The following is a 23,927-nucleotide window of genomic DNA, read 5'->3' on the forward strand; positions in this document are numbered from 1 at the left end:
ATTATAGTACCTCATCAAAATGCATCATGACAACACCATTGTAGTTTTCCAAGTATAGAATTGCATAGAAGCCACAATTATAACTCAAAAAAATATTAAAAAAGAAGATATAAGTATTTTCAGAATAAGATTCATGCCCAGCATTGTCAAAATACATACATCCTTGTTGCACACAAAGGAAACATTTAAGCACAGGTATGAGGAATCAATTGCATCACACCAAAAAAAGAGGCTAACCCAGGCCCCTGACCACACTCACACCATTCTTAACAAAATGGAAAGGAAAAACTTATGTATCAAAACCAGCATGCTTTCAATGTCATAGTGTCATCCTCTCATAGAAAATGAAGTGCAACAAAACAGAACCGGCATGCTTTTCATTGTCATAGCGTCAAAAACTTGATGGATTGTATGAAATTAATACAAATGTAAGGGGACAACATAAGTAGTTTCGACTTCTGATAAAATACCATGCCAGGTGTCGAAATCGGCAGCAGCTATACTAGTCATCATAAGCCCAAGTCATCATAAACATAAGTAGTTTCATCTTGCATCATACTTGCTGATATAAAATCCTACATCCATATAGGGTAGAAAAACCATGAAATCTAAACAAGTACAAGCCTACAAGTACAAAAGCCTTACTGTGTTCCTTGTGTTGGGTAATCTGGGGTGACAAGCTCAAAGCTATTGAGATCAAACTTGAACGCAGATTCGGAGATTGCTACCTTCTTTATGTTGGTGATCTGATTGGATGCAACATAAAACATTAGTTTTAAAAAAGGGTATTCTGGTGTGTGAATTATACTGACATTGAAACAAACAGTGATCATACAAAAATAAATATACTAGGTTGATTACTCTCAGAAAAGACAGGTAATAAACTTCATTACCACATTGTTGGTTGCATTCGTGAGCAATGTAACATCCTTGGAATTCTTGATAGAGTCGAAGACATTGAATTGTTTATGCATCAAGTTAGCAACAACTACAACCCAATGTCTGTTCTGGACGACAACAGTGAAAAGCTGCGATGGAACAAAAACCGAGTACAAGTATAAAAAACAGGCTTGATATAAAAAAAAGATACACACAACATATGGTGCAAGATGAGAACTTACTAGATCAGATTTTGTAATCTAGTTATTTTTGCAAGCCCTTCGGAACTCTCTTTCGCAACTTTTTGGATTGAACAAGCCAGGATCCACTGCCAATTGAGACTGAGAAACAAGAAAGAATTGGATACTCATTACCACTAACTTCTCTATTGTGTGCAAAATCAAGTGAAGAAAAAAGAAAAAGCAAATATGTGGGAAACACTAACACCCATGAAGACAGAGAATGCAAACTTCTTTGGCTTCTTCCTGTTGTACATTTGCTCCAGGTTGAATGTTTTTAGATAGAGTGTCATTATATCGGAGTCAATCTCGGCTCATGGCTTCAAGGAAGCATGGAAGTTCTCAAGTGATGTGTGAAAACCCTTTATTTCAATGAAATCAGGACTGCAAAAAATTTAAAAAGATATTAGCACAGAAAACAGATGGAAAACAAAAACAAAAAATTACTACTTTTGACAATCCAACGACCACACCATATGTTGCAGTGAAAAATAAAAAAACATATAAGCGATGAAAAGGAGACTCACATCGGTTTGCCGTGTTTTGTTTTTGGTATCTTGTACCTGCTCAAAACATACTGCTGGTACAATGCATAATCTTTTGGCTCAATCTTGATCTTCTTCATCCTTTGAGCATTAACAGGGGACTGGGCTGTTCTCTTTTTTACTGCCTTCTTCACATGTTTGACTCGCGTGCTGCTGTCACTAACAATCTTCGCAAGGCGATCATGCAGCTCTGGAGAAACTTGTTGCACTGGCACAAGGAATAAAAACAAATATGAAAGAGAGAAAAAAACATAAGTAACTCCGGATAAACTACTTGATACATGGTATTCAAAATAAAAAAGCTTCAAGCAGAAATATATGGCCAAAATAAAGGGACAAACCTGGAGGTACAAGTGGATCTGCAAATGCAATTGGAGATGATTGTCTTGGTATGTTAGTGGGCCTTGGCAGCTTAGGTTCAGTGTCAAAACAAGGACCATCTCCATCGTTTTGCGCTGGAAGGTTTGTGTTGTTGCCCTGCGTTGCACACTTTGGGGTTTTGTCATATGTAGGTCCTGCTGAAGCATGGATGGGAGTTTCAATTCCATTATTTTCTTCCCTGTACTTCCTTGCTGTGTTATCATCCATATTGAGCCATTCGAAATCTTCAGTTCCCTCTTTGAACAGGCTCATTGATGGACCATCATCGAACTCCAAAGCAAGTCCTTGCAACGCAGCCATCGTGTCGTGTGATAAAATAACATTCTGACCCTCATCAACAACATCTGGATCTTTCAAAACACCCCCACCCCCGACTTTAGCATCTACTGACTTCTCACGTTCTCCAAGAACAGGTCCTTGTTGCACATCTTCAGTCCCTCGAAAACAACAACTCTGCATTTTCTCCAAACCAATGTCCCGTTGTGCTTCATTCTGCTTGGTGTTGCTACAACCTGCAACTTCCTTGTCTGCTTCATTCTGCTTGGTGTTGCTACAACCTGCAACTTCCTTGTCTATATCCACTTCTTGTGGTGCAGGACTCTTGTGAGCTTCAGGGCTAGTGTGGATGGGAGCCCTGGTATGACCTGCGTCTCTGCATTGCCGGCTGGGGCATGAAATGTAACATCTCCGGGCTTATGATGATGATGATTGATGCTTGTTGCATTGGCATTAGCTTCAACCAAAATAGATGCCAAACGCTTACAGAACATTCCTTCCAGAACCTGGCCAAATGATTTCAAAACCTTCTTAACTTCCGTTGCATGGAGCTTCTTGTGCTTTTCGTATATTGGTATCATGTGCCTTGGAATCTGTTTCAAAAGATAAAAACAAAAATGAAAATAGAGGAACAAAATTAGATTGCCCTCAAACAATGAAAAGCATGCACACACAAAAAAAAAGAATAAACAAAAAATAAAGCATTGCAACAACCATTTTGGTGGAAAAAAATGAGGAGAAGCTCATGAAAAAAGTGCTTACCTCCATTTCTTCACTTGAAGGCAGTGGATGCAGCCACTCATCTAGAGAGCCACAGACATCACCACCGACCTCACATCCATCAAAGGCTGGGTTGCTTGGTATATCATGTGTTGGTGCATCTGTCCGAACAAACTTGTTGTTCTGATGTTGAGCTTCACTGCAGCTGTCTAGCCGTACATACGGCGTCTCCGCCAAACGCCAAAGCTGTGAAAACCAGTGCATAAAGGATAAAAGAGTTAAAACCACAACCAAACAAAAAAAGGATTGGAAAAAAATAAAAAAATAAAAGGATAATGTGCTCTTACATTCCATTTTCCAAAATCAATCTTATCTAGGCTTAGCTTATTCCTATCAATTTCTTGTATCAACTTAAAGTCGTCATTGCAAACGAAGCAAGACCTTGGGAGAGAGTAGTCAATTCTATGCTCACAAGCCAGCAAACGAGGCACCTTGACAAAGTCCATGTAAATAATCTGAAAACAAAACATAACAATAACATTGTGAGACAACCTGTCATAGATGGATGCTGCCGCGCAAAAAAAATGAAACAAAAAAAATTGACACGCAGCAAGCTCATGGGCCATACCGCAAACATTGGTAGACAACCACCAATCCAGAAGGCGGTTTTCCCTTCATTCCTCTTCTTTTGATACTTATTGACTTCATTCAACGCAATAGCCAAGAAATGCTCATCCCAAGCAAACTCATTGATACTGTCCATGTCAACCAAGCTTGCAAGATACTCTAAAGGAACCATGTTGCTAGTACCTGGAGAAAGCACAAGAGCAATACACAACAGTACCCATGCCCTCTTTATAGTAACAACATCAAGAACATCTGCAACTTCAAGCACTTCGATAGTGCGCCTTGTTGGGGCCCTCGACCCAACTCGATATGGTTCACGCAACACATGGGGTTCATTCCTCCTCAACAACTCAACTGCCCTTGACCCAGAAGTTACATTGAAAATTTTCCGCACCATGTCTTTTGTGAACAAAATGGACTTCTATCTGTGACTGCAGCAAGTAGAGTAAACAGATGAGCCTATAAGAAACAAAACCTTATAGCAAGAAAGTGGTGGGAAAAAATGTTATTCAAGAGCAATATGCTTGAAAAAAGCATACCTAAACAATGACTTCTGTGGATCAATTTTCATGACTACCCAATCCAACAGATCAGTGGGTACAGAAAAAGAGTTGATGTTCAGGAGGGAACCAAAACTGCATAGGCGTATAACATCCTTCTTCTTTTTGGGCAGACGATCCGCAATCTGTCGCAAGCGGGTGGCCAAGAAACGCGTTGAAAAAGACCCATCAGCAGTCGGACATTCGTCATCATCCATTATGCAAAAAGCACAAAGACGCATTGATCAACATGTTCGAAAAACATACTCTTAGGCTGACTAAGAAGCCAAGCACATTACACCCCATCCAAAAAGGCAGATATAATGCACCGCAAAAACAAATTAAAGATGATCTAATCCTATACTAGGGCGCTGCTGTGTATGGACCCGTAAATGTAATCTCATGTGAAATGCTAGAGGGAATAGTTTGGTTTAGTCAGTGAAATTTGTTCTGGAGTGTGCAGAAATGTAGCCATTTGTAGTTGTTCTGGACACCCAATCATGGGGACCAGGTGAACAACCAAGCCATTTGTAGCAGTCGAAGGGCGGTGACCGGACCCGGCTGAACGTCGCATCTCCGACAGAGAAATACAGCACCGCAGCTACTGGCCTCGTGGCGAAATGAAAAATTGGGTGGTTGAGCTAGAAGAGTCCTGCTTCTGGTGTGTGGTCAATTGGAGAGGCTTCAGCATCTCAAGGGCAACAACTTTTCATCTTTGATGTGTTTTGGTGCTACAAAACATCAGTAGTTGTGTGATTGGTGAAAATGTCTTGCCCATTTCTCACGAATTTGTTGGCAGTAGCACACTCTGCTACTGTTGTTTTGCTTCAATCGTTGTAGCCAGTCTCTATGTTTCGAACCCATCTTACGACTCTGTTAGTTCCATGGAGGATTTAAGACAATTAAGAGTAACACAACAAAACATATGGATCGACCAAGTCGCGCATTTTTCCACCAACCTCAGTGTTATCCCAAAAAACAATCAAACAGAACACACAAGCATTTGGCAATGACCAGAAGATCAACCCTTGATGTGATGACAATACTTATGGCCAACTTGCAACCATGGAATGGATCAGCATGTCAAATGGACCTCTTGTAGTCTTGTATACATACATATATTGCATAGTTCAAAATGGATGAACACCAGCTGAGGTCCAACATTTGCCACAGATTGGCGCTAGATACACGGCCGCGGAAAAGGGCGGACCCGACGATCCCAAACAACAACTCCTCCCCCTACCACCCCAACCTACACCTACCCAAGGTCCTCCACCGTCATTCCCTCTAGAAATGGGCCTAGAAATGCTCCGATTCCTACCGCGCACATACCGGATCTAGAGAAAAACTAGACTAACCTTGGATTTGCTTCGTCGTCGGCCATGGAGTGCGAAGAAGATGCGCGAGTAGCCGATCCCTCTCTGCCCACCGGCGCCACTGGTGCCTTGCCCAGCTGCCGCGCCGACCGTCGCATCCGCCACTTCTGGATCGAGCGAGAGAGAGGAAGAGGAGGAGTGCAAGTTGCAACGCTCAGCGGCTAGCTGCAATGAAGCGGGTGGACTCTGGTGGACCAAAAACACCTGGTTGGTGCGGCGCGTGCTGCAACCTCATCGGAGAGTCGGGGTGTGCCCAATGTCCCGGACGACACGATTTTGAACCGTCTGATTTCGTCGATCAGACGGTACAGGAGCCGGTTTACGGACGGGGCGAATCAACCAGTTGATCTAGAGCGTATTTTTATTATAATTGTCGCTGATTTATTACAAGATCGGAGGGAGTACTACTGTTTTTGTTGTTTGGAAGGAAACTCATCAACATGACAGTAATTCGAAGCCACTACCCAAAAACACGGCAAACCTTTCCTCATGGAAAAATGCCGGGGAGAAAAAACAGTTCATCCCCTTCCTCGTCTCGCCTATTACCTCACCGCTCTTTCTTCGCTTCCCTTCCAGCCCCGCCCCGCACCGTACGTCCTCTCCCCCACTCCAACACACGCACACAGACACAGCCACAGCCACGCGACCCACCGACCGACCGACCAACCACCCGGTCCTCCCCCGCGCGCGATCCAGCCCGCCGACGACGCGCGGGGCGGACCCTGACCCGCGCGCGGATCTGGGAGCTGCCGCGGGCGGCGCTCCCCCACATGGTCCCCCGCCGTGCCGAGGGGGCGCGGCGCCGCTGAGATGCGGGGCGACTCGCCGCCGCCTACCGCGCCACCGGCCTCCTCCTCCTCCCCCTTCGGCGGCAGCGGCGGCGAGCTCTTCGAGTCGGGCCCCTCGCCGCTCGTCTTCCTGCCCCTGCTCCTGATCCAGGGCGGCGGCATGGACCTCTCCCGCGTCGGCGAGAGGCTCCTCAGCTCCGTCCGCTCCGCGCGCTCCCTCGGCATCATCCCCCCGACCCCAGCCCCTGCCCCTTCCCGCCCCGAGGTACCGTCTCGCTCCACCCCTCCCTCCCTCCCTCCCCGCTGTCCCGTGTTGGATCCAGCGATAGTGGTTGGTTGCTTACCGTCGTACCGTGCGCCTGCAGGTTCCAGCTCGAGCTGCTGCTGCGGCGGCCGCTGCGCGCGCGATCGCCGGGCTGCCACCGCACGAGAGGATCAACCTGCCGTCCAATTCGGAGGACCTGGTCTCGATCTACGGGAGCAACCCGCAGGGGCCAGCCGTGGATGAGCTCGAGGAGGTGTTCTATGAGGAGGTTGGTGCTGCATTTCTCGAGCCGTGGGTACTGTCCCTTTGTGCCAGTTGGGCTTGATGCTTTTGATTTCGAATTTTGTGTAGGAATTCGACCCCATAAAGTACATTCTGGCAAATATCTCGGAAGGAGCTGGTGACGCCACCTATTTCGATAAGCAGGTCAGTGTGCCAGTTATAATCACCTCAAGTCATTATCACCACAGTCATGCTATGCAAAAACTTATGTAGACCATGCTTCTGAGTGACATTTGCACACATACCGGTGCGGATATGTTAATGACAGTTTCAGAAGTAATTGCCTTATGCATGCAACTTATGCCCTCCCTTTGTAGAAGAAGCCGCCCCCCTTTTGTCGTTTCCTATCATTCTAGTTATCCATAAATATATTTGACAATCACCACCAAAAGTTCAGTTCTATCTCCATGCATGTGCACTTCTGTCACCACATTAACACATTTTTTTTTGCGATGTACATTTCATTTTTTCAGTCTACTTTGAGATTAGCGCAGCTCGACAAGATTGCAGAACGATTGTCTCATCATGTTATGGGTCACCATGAAGAAATGGGTATGTGTCCGATCAGACTGTACAATATCTTCGTTGATTACTTTTCTATTTCTCTTCACGGTATGGGATATATTTCCGTTGGATTCCTTTGCAATTTTGTCTTTTACTGATCCATTCGATGGATGCTTTTCCTTTGACATGTTTAGGTTTTTAAGCCATTTTAGTTATTATTAGTAGAGATATATATTATTTGCTACCAAAACGTCGTCTTTCAACAAAACCAGATTTCTGATACTAATTTTTGGCCAGTGAAGGGGATGCAGTTAGTGATGGAGTTAGAACAAGACTTAAAGGTTGCAAATGTGATCTGCATGGTATTACCTCACGAAAAATTCTCCCTGCAAACATTATTTTACCCCTTTTGGGTATCTGGCCCTTATGAATTAATTATTATTTCAGAACGGTCGAAGGCACATATCCTCTTCCAAGAATGAGGTGTCAAGGGATCTGGTTGTCAATGTAAAGTCAAAGAAAAAACAAGCTTTGTTGGTAGGTGCCTGCTGTTGTTTTATGTTCATGTCCTGCATTAACTGGATAAGCATGGTGATCGTCCCTAGTTTTTTCATAAAGATCACTGAGCTGCCATTCCAGTATAAAGTGAGGTTCTTAGTGTGTTTAACTCCTTCTAGGTCAACCCTTCCATCGTCTATCATGGTGTCAACTCTTAAGATGGAGTTATTAATATTAAATGCATTGTTAAATTTAAATGCTATATCTCTTTCACTACAGCTAGCTCTAGATACGTAGAATTGAGGATCTATACATAAAAAGGTTTAGTTTTTGTGTAATGCAGGATGTTCTTCCTGTTCTTACAGAACTTCGACATGCTCAAGATATGCAAATGGAGCTTGAAACTTTTGTTGAGAAAGAAAATTACTTTCAGGTAGGCTGATTTTGGCCATGAGCACTTCTAATTTGCTCTAAGTTTGTTGTTTATCCTCTCTACCCAAGATAGATATATGCATAATCTTTATTTCATAATCTTATTACAATAGTTTTTGGTACGCTTCATGCAATAGCCAACGCAACCAAAAGTTCGAGCTTATGGAAAGGGCTAGGCAATCCACATATACACTTCAACACCCCCTCTCACGTGTGACGTGGGAAGTCAACACGTGAATAGACTTAGATATATGGCTCAAGAGGCCTATACATGGATACAAGGGGGTCCAGCAGCAATTTTTGAATAACTTGCGAAAGCGAGGACTTGAACTCAAGACCTTAGATTCTGATACCATGTTAAGCTTCATGCACTAGCCAACGCAACAAAAAGTCTGAACTAATGGAAAAGGCTACGCAATCCACGTACACACTTCAACTCCCCCTCTCACGTGTGACGCGGGAAGTCAACACGTGGATAGACTCGGAGGTATGGCTCAAGAGGCCTGTACGTGGACACAAATGGGGGGGGGGGGACAACAATTTTTGGATAAATTACGGAAGTCAGGAGTTGAACTCCAGACCTTGGACCCTGATACCATGGTAAGCTTCATGCACTGGCCAACACAACCAAAAGTCCGAACTAATGGAAAGGGCTAGGCAATTCACATATACACTTCAACAGTTTTCAACCCCATAAATCACCTTTTGGAATAAGGGTTGTTTGTTACTTCACTTAAATGACCCTAGTGCCGTGTGTTTGCTATGTGTATGACAATCCATATTTTTTGTCTAAATTATGTTACTTTACTTATGATACCTTACTGATGGTCGCAGGCATTTCAATTATTACCAGAGTATCTGCAAATCTTGGAGAACTATTCAGGCCTTTCTGCCGTACAAGAAATGGGACGAGGGATTGAGGTATTTGTGGCACTCGTCCCATAGTTTTCTGTTGGTTTATTCAGAGAAAAACTGTGGAGCACCATCAAATTTGATGGAGTCATCTGCATTTCTCACTTCGTTTTGTTTTATTTTTTATATTTATTCTGATGATGGTATTTCTGCCCTGCAGGCATGGTTAGCAAGGACAATCAGAAAATTGGACAACCATTTACTGGGAGTTTGTCAGACCTTCAGTGAAGAAAGCTATCTAACCGTGAGTATTTACCTGTCCGTTAATTTGTATGCTTTCTTGGGTTGGTTACATTTTTCGCTAACTTTCTTGAATTATATCCTTTTAACGATTAACTCTGAATTATAGGTGATTGATGCATTTGCATTGATGGGTGACATTGGTGGCATGGCTGAAAAGATGCAGAGTTTCTTTTTGCAAGAAGTACTCTCTCGAACACATATTGTCCTGAAGGAAATGTTGGAAGAGGTACCACATTTGATTTATTTGCATATTCTTTCTTTCTGTATTCTTGCTGTTCATACGGTCTTATACTGTTAACTTCTTCACATGCCATATTTTTTAGAGGTTATTATGGTTTCCTATTAGTCTAGGTCCAGCAGATTGCTTTGGTCCAGACAAGAGTAGATTGACTTGCTGTCCAAGTTATATACCCCCTCCGTAACTTAATATAAGGCGTTTTTTGACACTATGACAGTGTCAAAAAACGTGTTACAGAGGGAGTAGTAATGTATTTTGCTCCCTTGGATTGTTGTGCAATACGACAGCTCTTTCCATAACATACCATTTTCTCTTATATTGCAGGAGGTGGGAAATAATACGCAGAGAAATAGGTACATATGTAGCACCTTATGTTTGTTCTTTTCATTGCACTAAGATTAAATAAAAATTACGCGTTTTGGACATATGTATATGGATGGGGGAATTTTATCAGATTTGGACAATTTTTTTTGGCAAACCAAACTATTAAATTAAAAGGATTATGTTTCACAATTTACATCTTACACTGGGATTGATTCACTCAAAATTTTTAGCTTCATATGTTCGCATGCTATTGTCCCAAGTGCTGCTGTTTCTGCGGAAAATTATGGTCCCCTTCTCTGCTAGGATAGTGATGTACCAACCCAGTCCATGTTGCCATACACTGATCAATCATCTAAAGCAGCATAAGATGTATTTAAATGTGGCCTATTATTTGTGTCATTTTACAGATAAACCCACGTCAGCTTTTTGAGGGAATTTTGTGGGCTAGATACTCCAAATATAAAACCAGACACTATTCAAGTTTCTCTTGAGTACTCACTCCACTGATGTTTATTTTCTGCAGATTTACATATAGTGATCTTTGTGTTCAAGTTCCTGAGTCCAAACTCCGCCCCTGCTTGTTAAAAACTCTCGAGAGCATATTTTCGTTGATGCGGTCGTATTATGCTATTATGAGCTTTTGCCCAGAAGTAAAGGTAACTTTTTTTGTAGGTGTACGGTCAAATATTTTTCTTGAAATTTTGATGGCGTGTCTAGATCAATGGTAGCCTCATAAGCAAGTCCATTTCGTATTTGGGCTTGCCTCCTGAATCATGTTTGTACTAGAATTGGTGAATCCATTCTATGTAAGTGTAAACCATTACGAAAAACTACAAATTAAATTTTTCTGCGTTATTGATTGTATATGTGATGCCGTAGGAACTTCCAGCTGAAGAAGCTTCTTATATAAAGGTGTCAAATGCAACAACTTTTTAAACTCCTCTCTGTGTAAGGAACTGATAGTTGGTAAAAATCATATATGTTGTTAGTCATATATTAAATGTATAATAAAGCAGAACCTGATCTCAGTATGAAGTAAATCCAATCTAGTTTGATCTATCTTCCCATAGATTTGCATCTAAATCTGATGAAATATTTTGGTTGAGTTATTAATAATTCTGATTTGAATATTTGTTTCGGTATAGTTATTAATGGAACCTGTGTTTTCTTCTGTTCAGAATAACACATCTCAGAGTCCAAGCGAAACTTCAGCTGATTCAGGAAGAGGCCATTCAAGTGCAGTAGTCAATCAGGATGATGTTGCTGCCACGAAGAGCGACAGGATACCATCTTCTTCTGTCAGTAATCCTGATGCTAGCACATCAGGAACAGATGCTCCATTTTATCAACTGAGAACAGATGCTACGAAACTTGTTGCATATACATTTGAAAGGGGGCGGAGAAATCTTTGGCAACTGGCAACAAGTCGATTGTCTGCTTTACTGGCTTGCTCAGCTGTTTCTTCAACTAGCATATACCAATTTCTGAAGAACTATGAAGATCTCACGATATTTATTTTGGCTGGTGAAGCATTTTGTGGGTTTGAAGCTAGCGAATTCCGACAGAAGCTGAAGACAGTCTGTTTGAACTACATAGTGACCTTTCACCGGCAAAATATATATGTATGCCCAATGACTACTATTCAATTATTAGAAGTACAAGCATTAATTGTTCTGCGAGTCTGATAAAAGGAACTATCACACTAGACTTTTATCCAACCATGCAAACTCCACGCGTGCTGGCAAGTTATTAAACCACTGTTGAAACTATAGCATCGAGCAAAGAGTGTAGTTTCTGTAGAAACATGGTGCTGATTTTTTAGCCATCGTATCTCAGGATTTGCTGTTGTAGGCTGATCTTGATGCGAGCTGCTTCTGTTTATCCGTGCACCATATTCCTGAGTCAGTACAACAGTAAACCCACATGTCACCCTTTTGATAAAACAACCTGAGGCTTCCCTATCTGCCCCCTCCTCTTGCTCGTTTTTTTACAGTACAAGTATAACGTCATTATGAACTGGGGTACTTACATACTTTGCTATGTTTCACTACTATTTTGTCTTCTGGTATTGTACGGATTGCTCTAGTCGGCATTTTGCCTTGTTGATGGCATGGCCATTGTTGACTTTTGCATTTCGGTGTGGCATTTTAATAATTTTCATATTTTGATTCTTTTGGCAGGCACTTAAAATGGTACTGGAAAAGGAATCTTGGACAATAATGTCTGCTGAAGCTACACAGATAATTAGTTTAGCAGGGCTTACTGGTGATGGCGCTGCACTGATTTCGCCTACCAGTCGTAGTTCCACCTTGCCAAAAGATTATTTCCGTGGAAATTCTACCGCAACCAATACAGGAAGGCAAAACAATGGATTTGCTTCCTGGCTTAATACCGGGAACCCATTTTCTTTCAAGTTAGAAAATGGCTCCGCAGAATCCCCGAAAGGCAATGCACTGTTCAACTCATCAGCTGGCAACGGAAGTAATTCGCCATTTGATGAAGAGAATGAAGACCTTCTTGCTGATTTCATTGATGAAGATAGTCAATTGCCCAGTAGGACATTGAAAACAAAAATTGTGAAAGGCAATACTTCACATTGGAAAGATGGAGACATTTCATCACAGACAGGATCATCACTTTCGTTGTTAAGGTATCAAATACTCATGTACCTTAACTTGAGAAATTCCGATAACATAACTGCCTAAGCTAAGCTGTCACTGCTCCACTGGAATCAGGATGATGGATAAATATGCCAGACTTATGCAGAAGCTGGAAATGGTCAATGTTGAGCTTTTTAAGGTCAGTTATAGTGTCAATAGATTTTTTGTTGCAGTAAACTGCATGCATTTGAAGTTTGTGGAATATCTTCTGTTCATACTTAACAACTTATTCCAGGGCATCTTCCAACTTTTTGGCATCTTTTATCACCACATATACGAGACATTTGGGTACCAGGACAGGAATCAAAGTGGCAAGCCGCTACCTGATTCTCAATCATGTATGGGTTATGCTTTATCCAACATTTTTCTTGGCTCGTGGTTCTTTGCTATTAATGCAAATTCATGATTGCTGATTTGGAGCTCATATGTCCTTTCTGATGCTTGTGTTGTATTCAGTTCGGCTTAAAGCGGCTTTGTCAAAAATAACACAAGACTCTGATCAGTGGATTAAACCACAGAACAGTTTGTATCCATCTTCATCACCTTTATCAATTGGTTCAACTATTGCCCAAATGGATGTGATGCCTACTGCGCCCCCAAGCTCAATGTTCACCTCCTATGGGTTAAAGGTAACTGCTTGTTTTACATGGCTATGCTTATAGCCTTATGTATGTGGCTACATGCACTTTAACATATTTTCAGTATTTGGAACTGAGTACAGTACTCACCATAAATTTAATGTTTGACCTGTCATAGACAACACATTTGGCTTTCGTGTCTGTTAATTCATGGCTTCATGCAGCCCTTGGAGTTATTAAGAGGCTGAATGAAGTTCTATAACATAAGTGCCGTGTCTATATTGTTAAGCTTCATGCACTAGCCAACACAACCAAAAGTCCAACACCCCCTCCCACGTGTGACACGGGAAGTCAACATGTGAACAGACTCAGAGGTATGGCTCAAGAGGCCTATACGTGGACACAGGTGGACAGCAGCAATTTTTGAATAAATTGCAAAACCCAGGACTTGAACTCAAGACCCTAGGCTCCGATACCATGTTTATTTTTGAATAATAGCTTCATGCAGTAGCCAACGCAACCAAAAGTCCGAACTGATGGAAAGGGCCAGGCAATCCACATATGCACTTCAACATATATTTTCATTGCTTCAGCATTAACTGCTAAAAAGATAAACTCTTGCAGCTGTGATGAATTTTGTTCATTCATTTCTGCTGGTTACCGCGGGACAGTTCTCCATATTTGGTTCACGGTTTTCTTTTAATAGCTAATTGCTTCCCTTGGCACCGTATATGTACTCCCTTGATTTGTGTGAATATGAGAAAGAAGTTATAGCAGCTGGTTGTTGAGAAGTCAAAACTTTTGGATGTAATGTGAGGGGATGCTGAGTACTCCCTCCGTCCGGAAAAAGTTGTCACGGGCGTAGTGTTACGACGATTTTGCAAAACAAACCTTCTATCATTAAATCCGTTACAAATAGATCCACTCCTTCCTCTGTCCAGTCGCCCGCGCGTCGCCGTCGGGTCGGGGACCAGCACCGTCGCCCACCTGTGCATCCGCCGCGCACCAGCGCCGCCGCCTCTCACCTTCGCCCCCGCCTAGGAAGCGACCTGCGCCGCCCCTACTCGCGTCGCCGCCATGGAGGCGGCCTGCTGCTGCTGCGCACCTGCGCAGCCACCACGGGCCACGGCCACCCGCTTGCTATGCTCACCAGCACCGCCGCCACGATCTCCCACCTGCTCCTCCCACCTGTTGCGGCTTCCCACCTGCGCTGCCGCTTCGGCCGCCCACCTGCTGCCCGCAGCTAGCCCACGGCGGCCTGGACTTCTTCTGCTTCTGCCGTCTGCTGTTGCCGCTGGTGGTGGTGGGTGATGCATCTGCTTCTGCTAGTTCCCCGCGCCGACCTCTACTCGTGCTGATTCCCAACGCCGGCCTTTGCTGCTGCTTTCCCGTCCCGCCTCTGTTGCTTCCTAGTCCCCACCTTTGCTGCTGCTTCTTGTGGTGAGTCGAACCAAACTTAAAATGAGATTGAAAGTGAAGACCTCTGTTGCTTCCTAGTCCCCACCTCTGCTGCTGCTTCTTGTGGTGAGTCGAACCAAACAGAAAATGAGATTGAAAGTGAAGACCTCTGTTGCTTCCTAGTCCCCACCTCTGCTGCTGCTTCTTGTGGTGAGTCGAACCAAACTGAAAATGAGATTGAAAGTGAAGACGGTGAGGAGAAATTGAAATGAAACTGAAATTCAAATTGGCTAATCTTCACAATATAGACATGTTGGAGTACTCTCACTGAGTTCTGACCCCCTTCCTGCTAAAGCTAATAATACATGAAATTATTAGCTAGTGTTTTGAGCTTATGGAGCTTGGTCTGCTTGTGCTCTAATAACGTGTCCCTGTCAACTCTGTACACTGCACAAGCTCTGGTGCAGATAGCAACGCATCACTTGAAAAGTTAGATGCACATAAACTTTCAGAAAAAGGAAAAGAGAGTTGAATTTACAGTTATTAGCACAGTAACTGAGCTCATCATGTGGTTTTCAGAACCCACTGAGCATGTTCTGGCTTTTGATTGCAAAGATTAGTGTCAAAACAAACAAAACAAAGCATGATAATTACGTGTAGCAATAAGAATTGAACTGAACTTCATTTTAGCATTAAATGAATCAGTTTAGTTTAAATTCAGTTTAGGATTTAATAAAAAAAGGCAACATCATTTTTTCTGAAATCAGTAATCAAGCTTTCGAAGAACAGCTTATATGTTTTGTTCAATACACAGATCAATATGTGTTGATAATTGAAATGCAGAGACACAAAATGACAGAATCTTACTGCACATAATGTTAACATAATGGCAGAATCTTACTACACTAAATGGGAGAATCTTACTGCACATTATTTTGCTTCGTAGACAAATGGTTCCAAAAAGATCAAAATATCAGACTTGGGCACTGAGCTGCCATCGACTAGGCATGCATGATTAACTGAAATGATATGGGCATGGCCAAGTTAAGTTACTTCCATAGCAGTAACTTAAAACAAGGAAAGTATTGAAACATTTGTTAATTAACTGAAATTAATTTAACAAAACGAAGGTATGGGCATGGGCAAGTCATCTCAAAAACTAACAGTTGATACGGTGCTCACACTACTGAACTGGGATTAAAGGTTCAGTTTTTATGCATTGTACTAACATTGTCATTGTGGTTTCATTGGAATAAAAGTTCAGTGTTTAGTGTGACTCGGATCAGATTGCCACGAACCATGGCAGGTCGGCCCAAAGGACGACCCGACGGCGGCAGTCAGTTTTGTGAGTGTTTCAATGGAGAGGCAAAAATATTCAGAGTATATATGTCAAAAGAAGCATTTTATCACAGCAAAAGAAGCATTTTATGCAGTGTGAAGCATTTTGGATTATCACTATACTGAATCTAGCAGTCTAAAGCATTTTTATGCAGTAAAGAAACTGAATGTAGCCTACAGAGTTTAATTGAGTCTAGCAGTGTCGACAGAGTTCTTTCTCAGCTCTCATAAACTACATAGTTTGCTGTTTTTAATCTGTATGCAATAGCAGACACAAGCTCATCTAAGCTTTCTCGGACTGCACAAAGGAGTAGCATTATCAGAAATGCAGACAGACAAACAAATTTATCATAATCCTTCGATCGAACCAAATGCAAGACAGTTTCAAGGCTACAAACTTACAGTACTTCATGCATCAAAATTTCAGAGACAAATAAATCAGACCATATAATAATCAGACCAAAAAGATAAAAAAATTCAGACTTGGGAATGAGGAGGACTTGCAGACCTGCAGAGCACTTGGGCACTTGGACATGAAGGAGGAGCGATGTTAAGGAGGAGCCGCGGTCGTCCTCCGGGGATTCTGCCGAGGTGCGGCATCTGTGGGATCAGAGCTCCATGGTGCGGGGACGGGGCTGAACCTGAATCAAGCAGGGGAACCTGAATCGAATAGAGAACACAAAAATTTCTAAACCTGAAACCAGCGGCGCCGGTATGGGGACGGGGTTGGCACTCACCAAGGTCGAACCTTGATGAACATACGTGGATCTGGCCGTCACCATGGCCTGCTCGATGGCAGACAAGGAAGGAGGCAGCAGAGACGAGCTGGCCATGGAGAAGGTAGGAGGACTGTCCGCAAGCCCAGGCAGCAGGGAGGAGCTCGCCATGGCGACGACGAGGGACTCAACAAAGTTGAAAAGCCGTTCCTTGAGCTTAGTGAGAGAGCCGAGACGCGGCGGAAGACGGATTCCTTGTGCTTCGTGAGGGAGCTCCGGCGCGGCGGAAGAGAAGAGGGCGCGGCGTGGGGGAGCTGTGGCATGGCGGCGCGGAGGCGCGGCATGGGGGAGCTGTGTGGCTTCGCCGGCGAGTGGGCGAGTGAGCGTGGTCGGGGGATGGGGACGGGACTGCGGGTTCGGTCGGGAAAAGTTAAAGTTTTTTTTTGTCAAATCTACACGATGACAATTTTTTCCGGACGGAGGGAGTACTTTTTAGCCTTGTGAAGTTACTTGTGGATAGCGAGGAGAGCAGAGTTCTTGTCATTGTTGGCCTATAACTGGAGTATGGTGGAGAAAGTGGAGGGCAAAAGTAAGGGAAAAACAAATATTGTCTGCAAATGATTTTCATGTACAAATTAATGGAGGATTATGTGTCATTTAAAAAAAAGGCACAATGGTAAGAATTTAGGTTTAGCACTGGGAGAATAAGGTGTAGGCATGTGATCCTTTCTTTATGATAGTATTCTTACATAAGTCCTTGAATGTGTGCCTCACTATCAGTGTAATTCTTTCTTTCGTGAACTAGGTCAAACTAATTTTTTTGTTTTCTGAAGTTTCCTTCTGCTTAATTAGGTGTTCTTAAAGAGCATATGGCTAGCAGATTATTTTTGTGCCTTGACATATGCTTTATAAAGCGCCATGGATGCTATTATAAGCTTTTTCTTCACATTATTATTAAAAGAATGTATTTCTGTATGTCCACAATCCCTGTAGTTCCATATCCTAGTTTACCTTAAAACTACTATTACAAGTGGGTGAGTGAATACCTGAATATATATTTGGAACTTCTCCTTCTCTCGCAGGAGAGATGCGCAGCTGCTGAAACAGTATCATTGGTTGCTCGAGTTTTGAACAGATCTAGATCTCATCTACATTCTGTGTTATCTCAAAATAACAGTTCCGTTGTTGAAGAGTTTTTCGGGACATTGGTAAATTTCTCGACTTCTGTTGTAATTGCTGCTGCTATTGTCCATGGTACACTCTGTGTAAATGCCGAAATCTCCCTTTTTTTTGTGTATGATAGGTGGACACCGTTCCAGACTTGGCCGAGCACATTCATAGAACAAGTGCACGGATGCTTTTGCATATTAACGGGTATGTTGAATAAACTTTTCATATGTTTTGCGTATCCCTTGAAATCTTGTGTCATAATATTTCTTTTGGCCGAGTATAACTTTGGTGAGACAGGCATCTCCGTAGATGCTATTAGAATTAGAAGTATATAACAATAGTATCTTGCTCAGCTACTGCATTTGATGCGCTTTTCAGGTATCCAGATAAGATAGCAAATGCCAAATGGGAGGTCAAGGAGCTTGGCACAGACCACAATGGGTATGCTTATATTTAAGCTGCCTTATTGTCAGTAGCTTGACAATTATTTTTTCGTGTCTCTCTCTTTGGCCCTTTTTTTATGTTCCGTTTGAACTCTTTTCTGGCACACAGGCTTATTCCTTATGCATTAGTTTTTGAAATAAATCCATCAATTTGCATGTGATGTTGATGGAGTTCTGTGGTTATATGGTATTACTTCCTTTCTATGTCTTGCAAAGTTTAGTTTTTGAAGATAAAATCACACCTTCTACTCTTGCAGTCAGTGTTACTCGGTACGGTGAAGCTGAATACATGATGGTCTTCTTTATATGTCTGTGCCACTGATTATTGTTTGGACCTTTTTTTCTATTCCAGTTATGTTGATTTATTATTGGGTGAGTTCAAACATTACAAGACAAGATTGGACCATGGAGGAATTTCTAAGGAGGTTAGTGTGAGCCAGTTGACTGAATATTTTTCTCTCTAGTATCACTTGACTTCGTTTATTATATATGTGGGTGTTAAATTTGTAACTTTCTAGAGCTCAAGAATCTATCTGCCTTTGTTCCTTCTATCATTTTTTCGATGATTACCAACACTGAAGGCAATTAAGTTTCTTATGTTCTTCCCCAGCTCCAACACGTCTTGCTGGACTATGGCATAGAGAGCATCGCAGAAGTGTTAGTTGAAGGACTGTCTAGAGTGAAAAGGTGCACTGATGAAGGGCGTGCATTGATGTCACTTGACCTTCAGGTTGTACTCTCATGCAAGTGGTTTTCTGTGAGTCGAAAGGCATGGAGGACGACTTAGGCCCTGTTTGGTTCCAAATAAGTCACCAACTTATAAGTTGAAAAGTGCAAAAAGTGACTTATTTTGCCAAACAGACCCAACTTATAAGTCACCCCAACTTATAAGTCATAAGTTGCTCCACCCCAACTTAAAACTTATAAGTCACCCACTTTTACATGGAAAGGTGACTTATAAGTCAGATGACAACCAAACAGGCGTGATTTATAAGTCACTGGTTTTAAGTCACCTGACTTATAAGTCACCTGACTTATTGAAACCAAACAGGGTCTTAGTAAGAGTTTTGCTGTTCTTTCAGGTACTGATTAATGGGCTGCAACACATAGTATCGTCGAATGTTAAGCCGAGGCTGCAAATCGTGGAAACCTTCGTAAAGGTATGTATCACAAATTAGTTGAACCCTGGCGTGCGTACGACCAACTTAAATATTTAATGGTATTAGTTCTGCCTGGAGAGCACCTCCTACACGGACAGAATTTAACCATTCATTTCCCATATAAATTTGGTATTGACAAAGATCATTGCTGTTAACGATTCTTCTTCGAACAAAACAGGCATATTATTTGCCGGAGACGGAGTATGTCCACTGGGCACGGTCTCATCCAGTAAGAACTCGGGGAACCTTACTGCAAGCTCATTTTCAGCTAGAAAATTCAAACTATTTACACTATCTATTGCCGCATAACCCTGCAGGAATACAGCAAGAGCCAGGTCGTCGGGCTGGTTAACCTGGTGGCCACCATGAAAGGATGGAAAAGGAAAACGAGGTTAGAAGCCATTGAGAAGATCGAGGCGGGGCCGTAGGCGAAAGCGGTGGTCTGTAACCGTTTCATTTTTGTTTGCTCCAGCTGCATATAGAGCTGTTTTCCTCTTTTGTTTTTTTGTTCTGCATCGGTATTGTCAATTCTTTCACCGCTCTTGCCATTTCGATGATGCTAACACCATTATCCTTCCTTGGTGTATATTTATGGGACAGCAGCCTTGTATCATAGTGACTTAGTTGGGGTTTTAGCAACCAGAAGCAAACGAACAGTACAGTGCTGTATGTACACCGTACATGAACGAGCGTTGGCTCAATAAATGTGAAATTGAATCACCATCTTTTTTTTGTTGAAAGAAGGAATCACCATCTTTTTTTTGTTGAAAGAAGGAATCACCATCTAGGTATGCGTGCGAAATGTGCTCCACGTCCTCAGCTTTCTGCGCCCGTCTTAAATGTCAGCAAATGCCCCAGATTGCGGTGTTAAGATTTCAAATGAACGATGCTGTAATGAAACCCATATCCGAACCATAATGGTATGATATACGGATTCTGCTGCGTTCATCCGTATGGAAATCGAATACGTACGTATGGAAATGAACCATAATGAACTATGCTGTAATAACACCATTTATTAGTCGTCTTCGTCCTCGTGCTGCTGTGCCAAGAAAAGAAAAGTTGCCCCCAGAGCACAATATCCCCGGCGGCTAAATTTCGTCTTTTGACCATCTCTGAAAATCGATTCAAATTGTATAAAACCTACCGTCAAGGACTTCGGCTAGAAGGTTGCACGTCCTACCATAATTTCCTAAGTATCAGACACTATGTGTGTTCGAACCTATCATCGAAAACCTTGATGATAAGTATCGCGCTAACGTGGATAAGTTTTATAGAGACCTTAGGGGTAGACTGTTATACCGTACCGTCAAAGACCTCCACTGTAGAAAAAGGGTCAGATTTTAATTTTTTTACAAACTCCGGACTTGTATCAACTTTCATCAAAACATGAAATTTTGTCCTTCCGGGCAAGGCAGAAGGATTTGAAGGGGACGTGATGATGATGGGGGTCTGGAAGGCTGCAACGGGCATCAGGAGATTTCCCTGGCCGTACGCCGTCTCCTCTCTCAGCTCCTGCGGCTCGACTATTCCAGGACAGAAACTGCCTGCGAACACTGAACATCCCCCAACACATTTATCAGCACCAGTGGGTGGCGGAATCATTCCGCCTCACGAGCTGCGCACGCCAAAAAGCTGCAGAAACTTGGGTAAAAGTCACGGCGGCATATCATTGCTAAGTTTGTACCACTGCTCTCGTTACCTTACATCTGCACGGATGATTCCTCCTCTCCTCTCCCCTGCATCTGCATAGACAGTGGGTGGATGGCCGGATTTTTATAGTAAGATGCAGTAGCCGTCGCTGCGTTATCCATCCACTGAACGGAAGGAGTTAAGAATCCATTAGGAACCAGCAAGGGTTGCAATCAATCGAAGGGAAACAGGACGCCACCAAGCGGCAAACGTAGGAGACAAGGACGGAAGGAGACAGCAACTCCCAGCGGCAGCATAGGGCCGGCCGCGCCGGCGTCCTAGGCGCCCCACGCCAACCATCGTGCAATGAAAGCCAGGATTATTCCATGAAAGAAAAACTGCTCAAAATCACTGACGAATCACAACATCTCTCGTGCCCTAGCTTGCCGTAAGTGTTGTAGCGACCCGCCAATAACAAATTCAAAGCTGCTCCTGCTTGGCCTTGTTCAGTTAATCCTCTTGCAAGAATTGGGGGATTTGGAATTTATCCCTCCTCGACCCCTCCAAACCGAACAAGGCTAAAAATTCGGAGGAAATACAGTAGTAGAACACAAGACTGAAGAATAAATAACTAGTGCTTGTATTGGGAACGAGAGTGCTTAGACTGATACATAGTAGTAGGCGGATACAGCAGCGATCGAGCTTCTCGTTACACATCTATACAGGCTGCACCCCATGGAAGGAAATTTTAACCTATTATTACACCATCGAAGGAAATTTGACCTATTACAAGTTTACCATTGCTCCACTGACCACAGTGCTACGGCGTATCAGGTACAGTAGTAAAAAGCAAGAAGTACTGCTTCTTCTACTACCACTACTACCACTACCTAGCTATGGCTATGGGTGCCACGAACTGAACTAATCGAGTAATACGTACTAACATAGGCAGCAGCTAGTAGTAGTAGCAGCAGCATAGAGCACGAGTACAGCAGTAAAAACGCGGTACTAGCAAATCTTACACCGGCTGGCTACCGCGACTAGCACCGGCAGGCCAAAACGGCTTGGCCTGGAGGCGAGCAGGAGGGCGGCGGCTAGCTCTTGCTGGGCCCCGGCGACGGCGAGGCGCTCGGCGGAGCCACCCTGCGGCGCTTGAGCTTGGCCTTCTTCTCGGGCGGCGGCGGCGGCGCGTGCGGGCGCCAGAAGAGGCGCTCCAGCTCCTCCAGCCGCAGGCTGAACACCTCCACCTCGAACAGCCGCTTCCGGCACGGCGCGGCCGGCGCCCGCGGCTTCCTCGGCGCCGGCGGGCACGTCGGGGCCGCCTGCTTCAGATCGCTCCCCGCGCCCGTCGGCGTCCGGCAGCACTGCTCCTCCCACGCGCCCGCCTGCTGGCCTACTCCCGCCGCTACCCCGCCCGCTGTTGCGGCGGCGTCTCTGTGCGGGGTCAGCGGCGAGCGGCACGGCGAGAAGGCCGGCGCCGGCTTGTAGAACTCGGGCGACGCCGACATGGCCGGTCTCGAATCTCGATGCCGGCCTGCGCGGCACCTACTCTTGTGCCTGTAGAGAGAGGAGGAAGAAGGAAGGGTGAAGATGAGAGGGAGCTTCTTGGGTTGGTGGCGGCGGCGCGTGCGGGGTAGTGGAGGGAACGAGGGAGCTCGGGGAGGAGGAGGAGGGGAAGGTTGCTTGGGGCACTGGCCTGCTGAATGGTGATGCGAGGTGGGTTTGGGTGGGGATATGCTCCGGTTTTGGGAGAAAGGGCCCGCCTTTGTAGCCGCACTTTTGTATTGGGCGCGTGTCCTTTTGTGCCCAGCACGGCTAACTTGATTTGCTTATTGCGTTTAGGTCCTTGTACTACTAGTACTGTTTCTCTTAGTTTAGTTTGTACACAAGTGGAGCCGTATTTTTGACCTAAATCCCGCTTCGGTTTTATCTCATCTTATCCTAAGCAATCCAAGCTGCTTTAACCGTCCAACGGAAGTGTTCACTCCCTCTTCCATAAGATACATAACGTCTTGCACAAAGAGACATACATATAGCTCTTGATCATAGTTTCGATTTTATGAATATAGAAAGATTCTCGGAAGCATTTTCAATTAGGTTAGTGGTTAATTTCTCGGAAGACATACATATAGTTTTTATCTTAATTCTCGGCGTAACATTAAACAACATTTTCGTGGATGAATTTCATGAATTGTGTTATCAATTCCAACAACAAGAAATGGGTAAATCTACTACATGTATCCTTTTCAACATGTTAATCCTTATCGAAATTGCGTTGGTCAAACTTCACACATTTGATTATCAACAAAAGAGTTGTCAACATGGACAACATCAAACTTTGCAATATTGAAATATATAACTATTTTAAATAGATGATCAGAGTTGACCGAGTAAATATTCCAAAGACAAACATTTCAAACAGAGAGGGAGTAGTATTGCATAGGAATAGCATGAAAAAATTAATCTAAGAATGAGCATCACACATTGTGCACTTGATGCTTTGCCAAATTACGACTTTGAATAAACTGCAACAGACACTTGTCTTGTCTTTGAACCTAGCACATGCCCGCCTCAAAATGGCATTGCCAATCTATGCCAAGCAGGAAGTACAAGTGGCGATAGCTGAGGCCGCCTTCCGTAAGCTCACCCTTTGGAGCAAGGTCAAGGATGGGCAAGAGGATTATAATTTGCACACTGTCTATGCCATTTTTTTGGGGGAGGGGCGGTCGCTCTCCAAACTTAGAAAGCTCATAAATGACACACT

The 23,927-nt window shown here is 43.6% G+C and overlaps 2 protein-coding genes across 3 annotated transcripts; one reads left to right on the plus strand and one right to left on the minus strand.

Moving 5' to 3' along the window:
• The first annotated feature begins 6,059 nt into the window (after positions 1 to 6,059).
• On the plus strand, positions 6,060 to 20,251 carry LOC123437973 (syndetin). Of its 2 annotated transcripts, XM_045115746.1 has the most exons (25): positions 6,060 to 6,635; positions 6,736 to 6,903; positions 6,987 to 7,061; positions 7,391 to 7,469; positions 7,719 to 7,783; positions 7,869 to 7,958; positions 8,263 to 8,352; positions 9,186 to 9,272; positions 9,424 to 9,507; positions 9,613 to 9,732; positions 10,069 to 10,097; positions 10,592 to 10,724; positions 11,247 to 11,690; positions 12,249 to 12,718; positions 12,804 to 12,867; positions 12,964 to 13,066; positions 13,185 to 13,357; positions 17,841 to 17,966; positions 18,062 to 18,132; positions 18,307 to 18,369; positions 18,724 to 18,796; positions 18,982 to 19,101; positions 19,454 to 19,531; positions 19,710 to 19,760; positions 19,849 to 20,251. In XM_045115746.1, exons 1-25 carry the CDS (start codon positions 6,393 to 6,395, stop codon positions 19,957 to 19,959), a joined length of 3,210 nt encoding a protein of 1,069 aa, XP_044971681.1. In that variant the 5' UTR covers positions 6,060 to 6,392; the 3' UTR covers positions 19,960 to 20,251. The 2 variants fall into 2 exon arrangements, with proteins under 2 accessions (XP_044971681.1, XP_044971680.1); XM_045115745.1 differs by having other exon boundaries at positions 19,710 to 20,251.
• Positions 20,252 to 21,780: 1,529 nt separating this feature from the next.
• Positions 21,781 to 22,934, minus strand: LOC123411345 (cyclin-dependent protein kinase inhibitor SMR1-like). Its single transcript, XM_045104279.1, has one exon. The coding sequence runs from the start codon at positions 22,669 to 22,671 to the stop codon at positions 22,258 to 22,260; it is 414 nt and encodes a 137-aa protein (XP_044960214.1). The 5' UTR covers positions 22,672 to 22,934; the 3' UTR covers positions 21,781 to 22,257.
• Positions 22,935 to 23,927: the final 993 nt, after the last annotated feature.

The sequence above is a fragment of the Hordeum vulgare genome, chromosome 1H (assembly GCF_904849725.1).
Source record: "Hordeum vulgare subsp. vulgare chromosome 1H, MorexV3_pseudomolecules_assembly, whole genome shotgun sequence".
Classification (NCBI taxonomy): Eukaryota; Viridiplantae; Streptophyta; class Magnoliopsida; order Poales; family Poaceae; genus Hordeum; species Hordeum vulgare.

Excerpts from the sequence above, each read along its gene's own strand:
- LOC123411345 (XM_045104279.1), bottom strand. The coding sequence starts at position 22,671 with ATGTCGGCGTCGCCCGAGTTCTACAAGCCGGCGCCGGCCTTCTCGCCG.
- LOC123437973 (XM_045115745.1), top strand. The coding sequence starts at position 6,393 with ATGCGGGGCGACTCGCCGCCGCCTACCGCGCCACCGGCCTCCTCCTCC. Across the intron at positions 9,733-10,068 it reads TGAAGGAAATGTTGGAAGAG|GAGGTGGGAAATAATACGCA; the intron begins GTACCACATTTG and ends CTTATATTGCAG. Across the intron at positions 19,102-19,453 it reads TGATGTCACTTGACCTTCAG|GTACTGATTAATGGGCTGCA; the intron begins GTTGTACTCTCA and ends CTGTTCTTTCAG.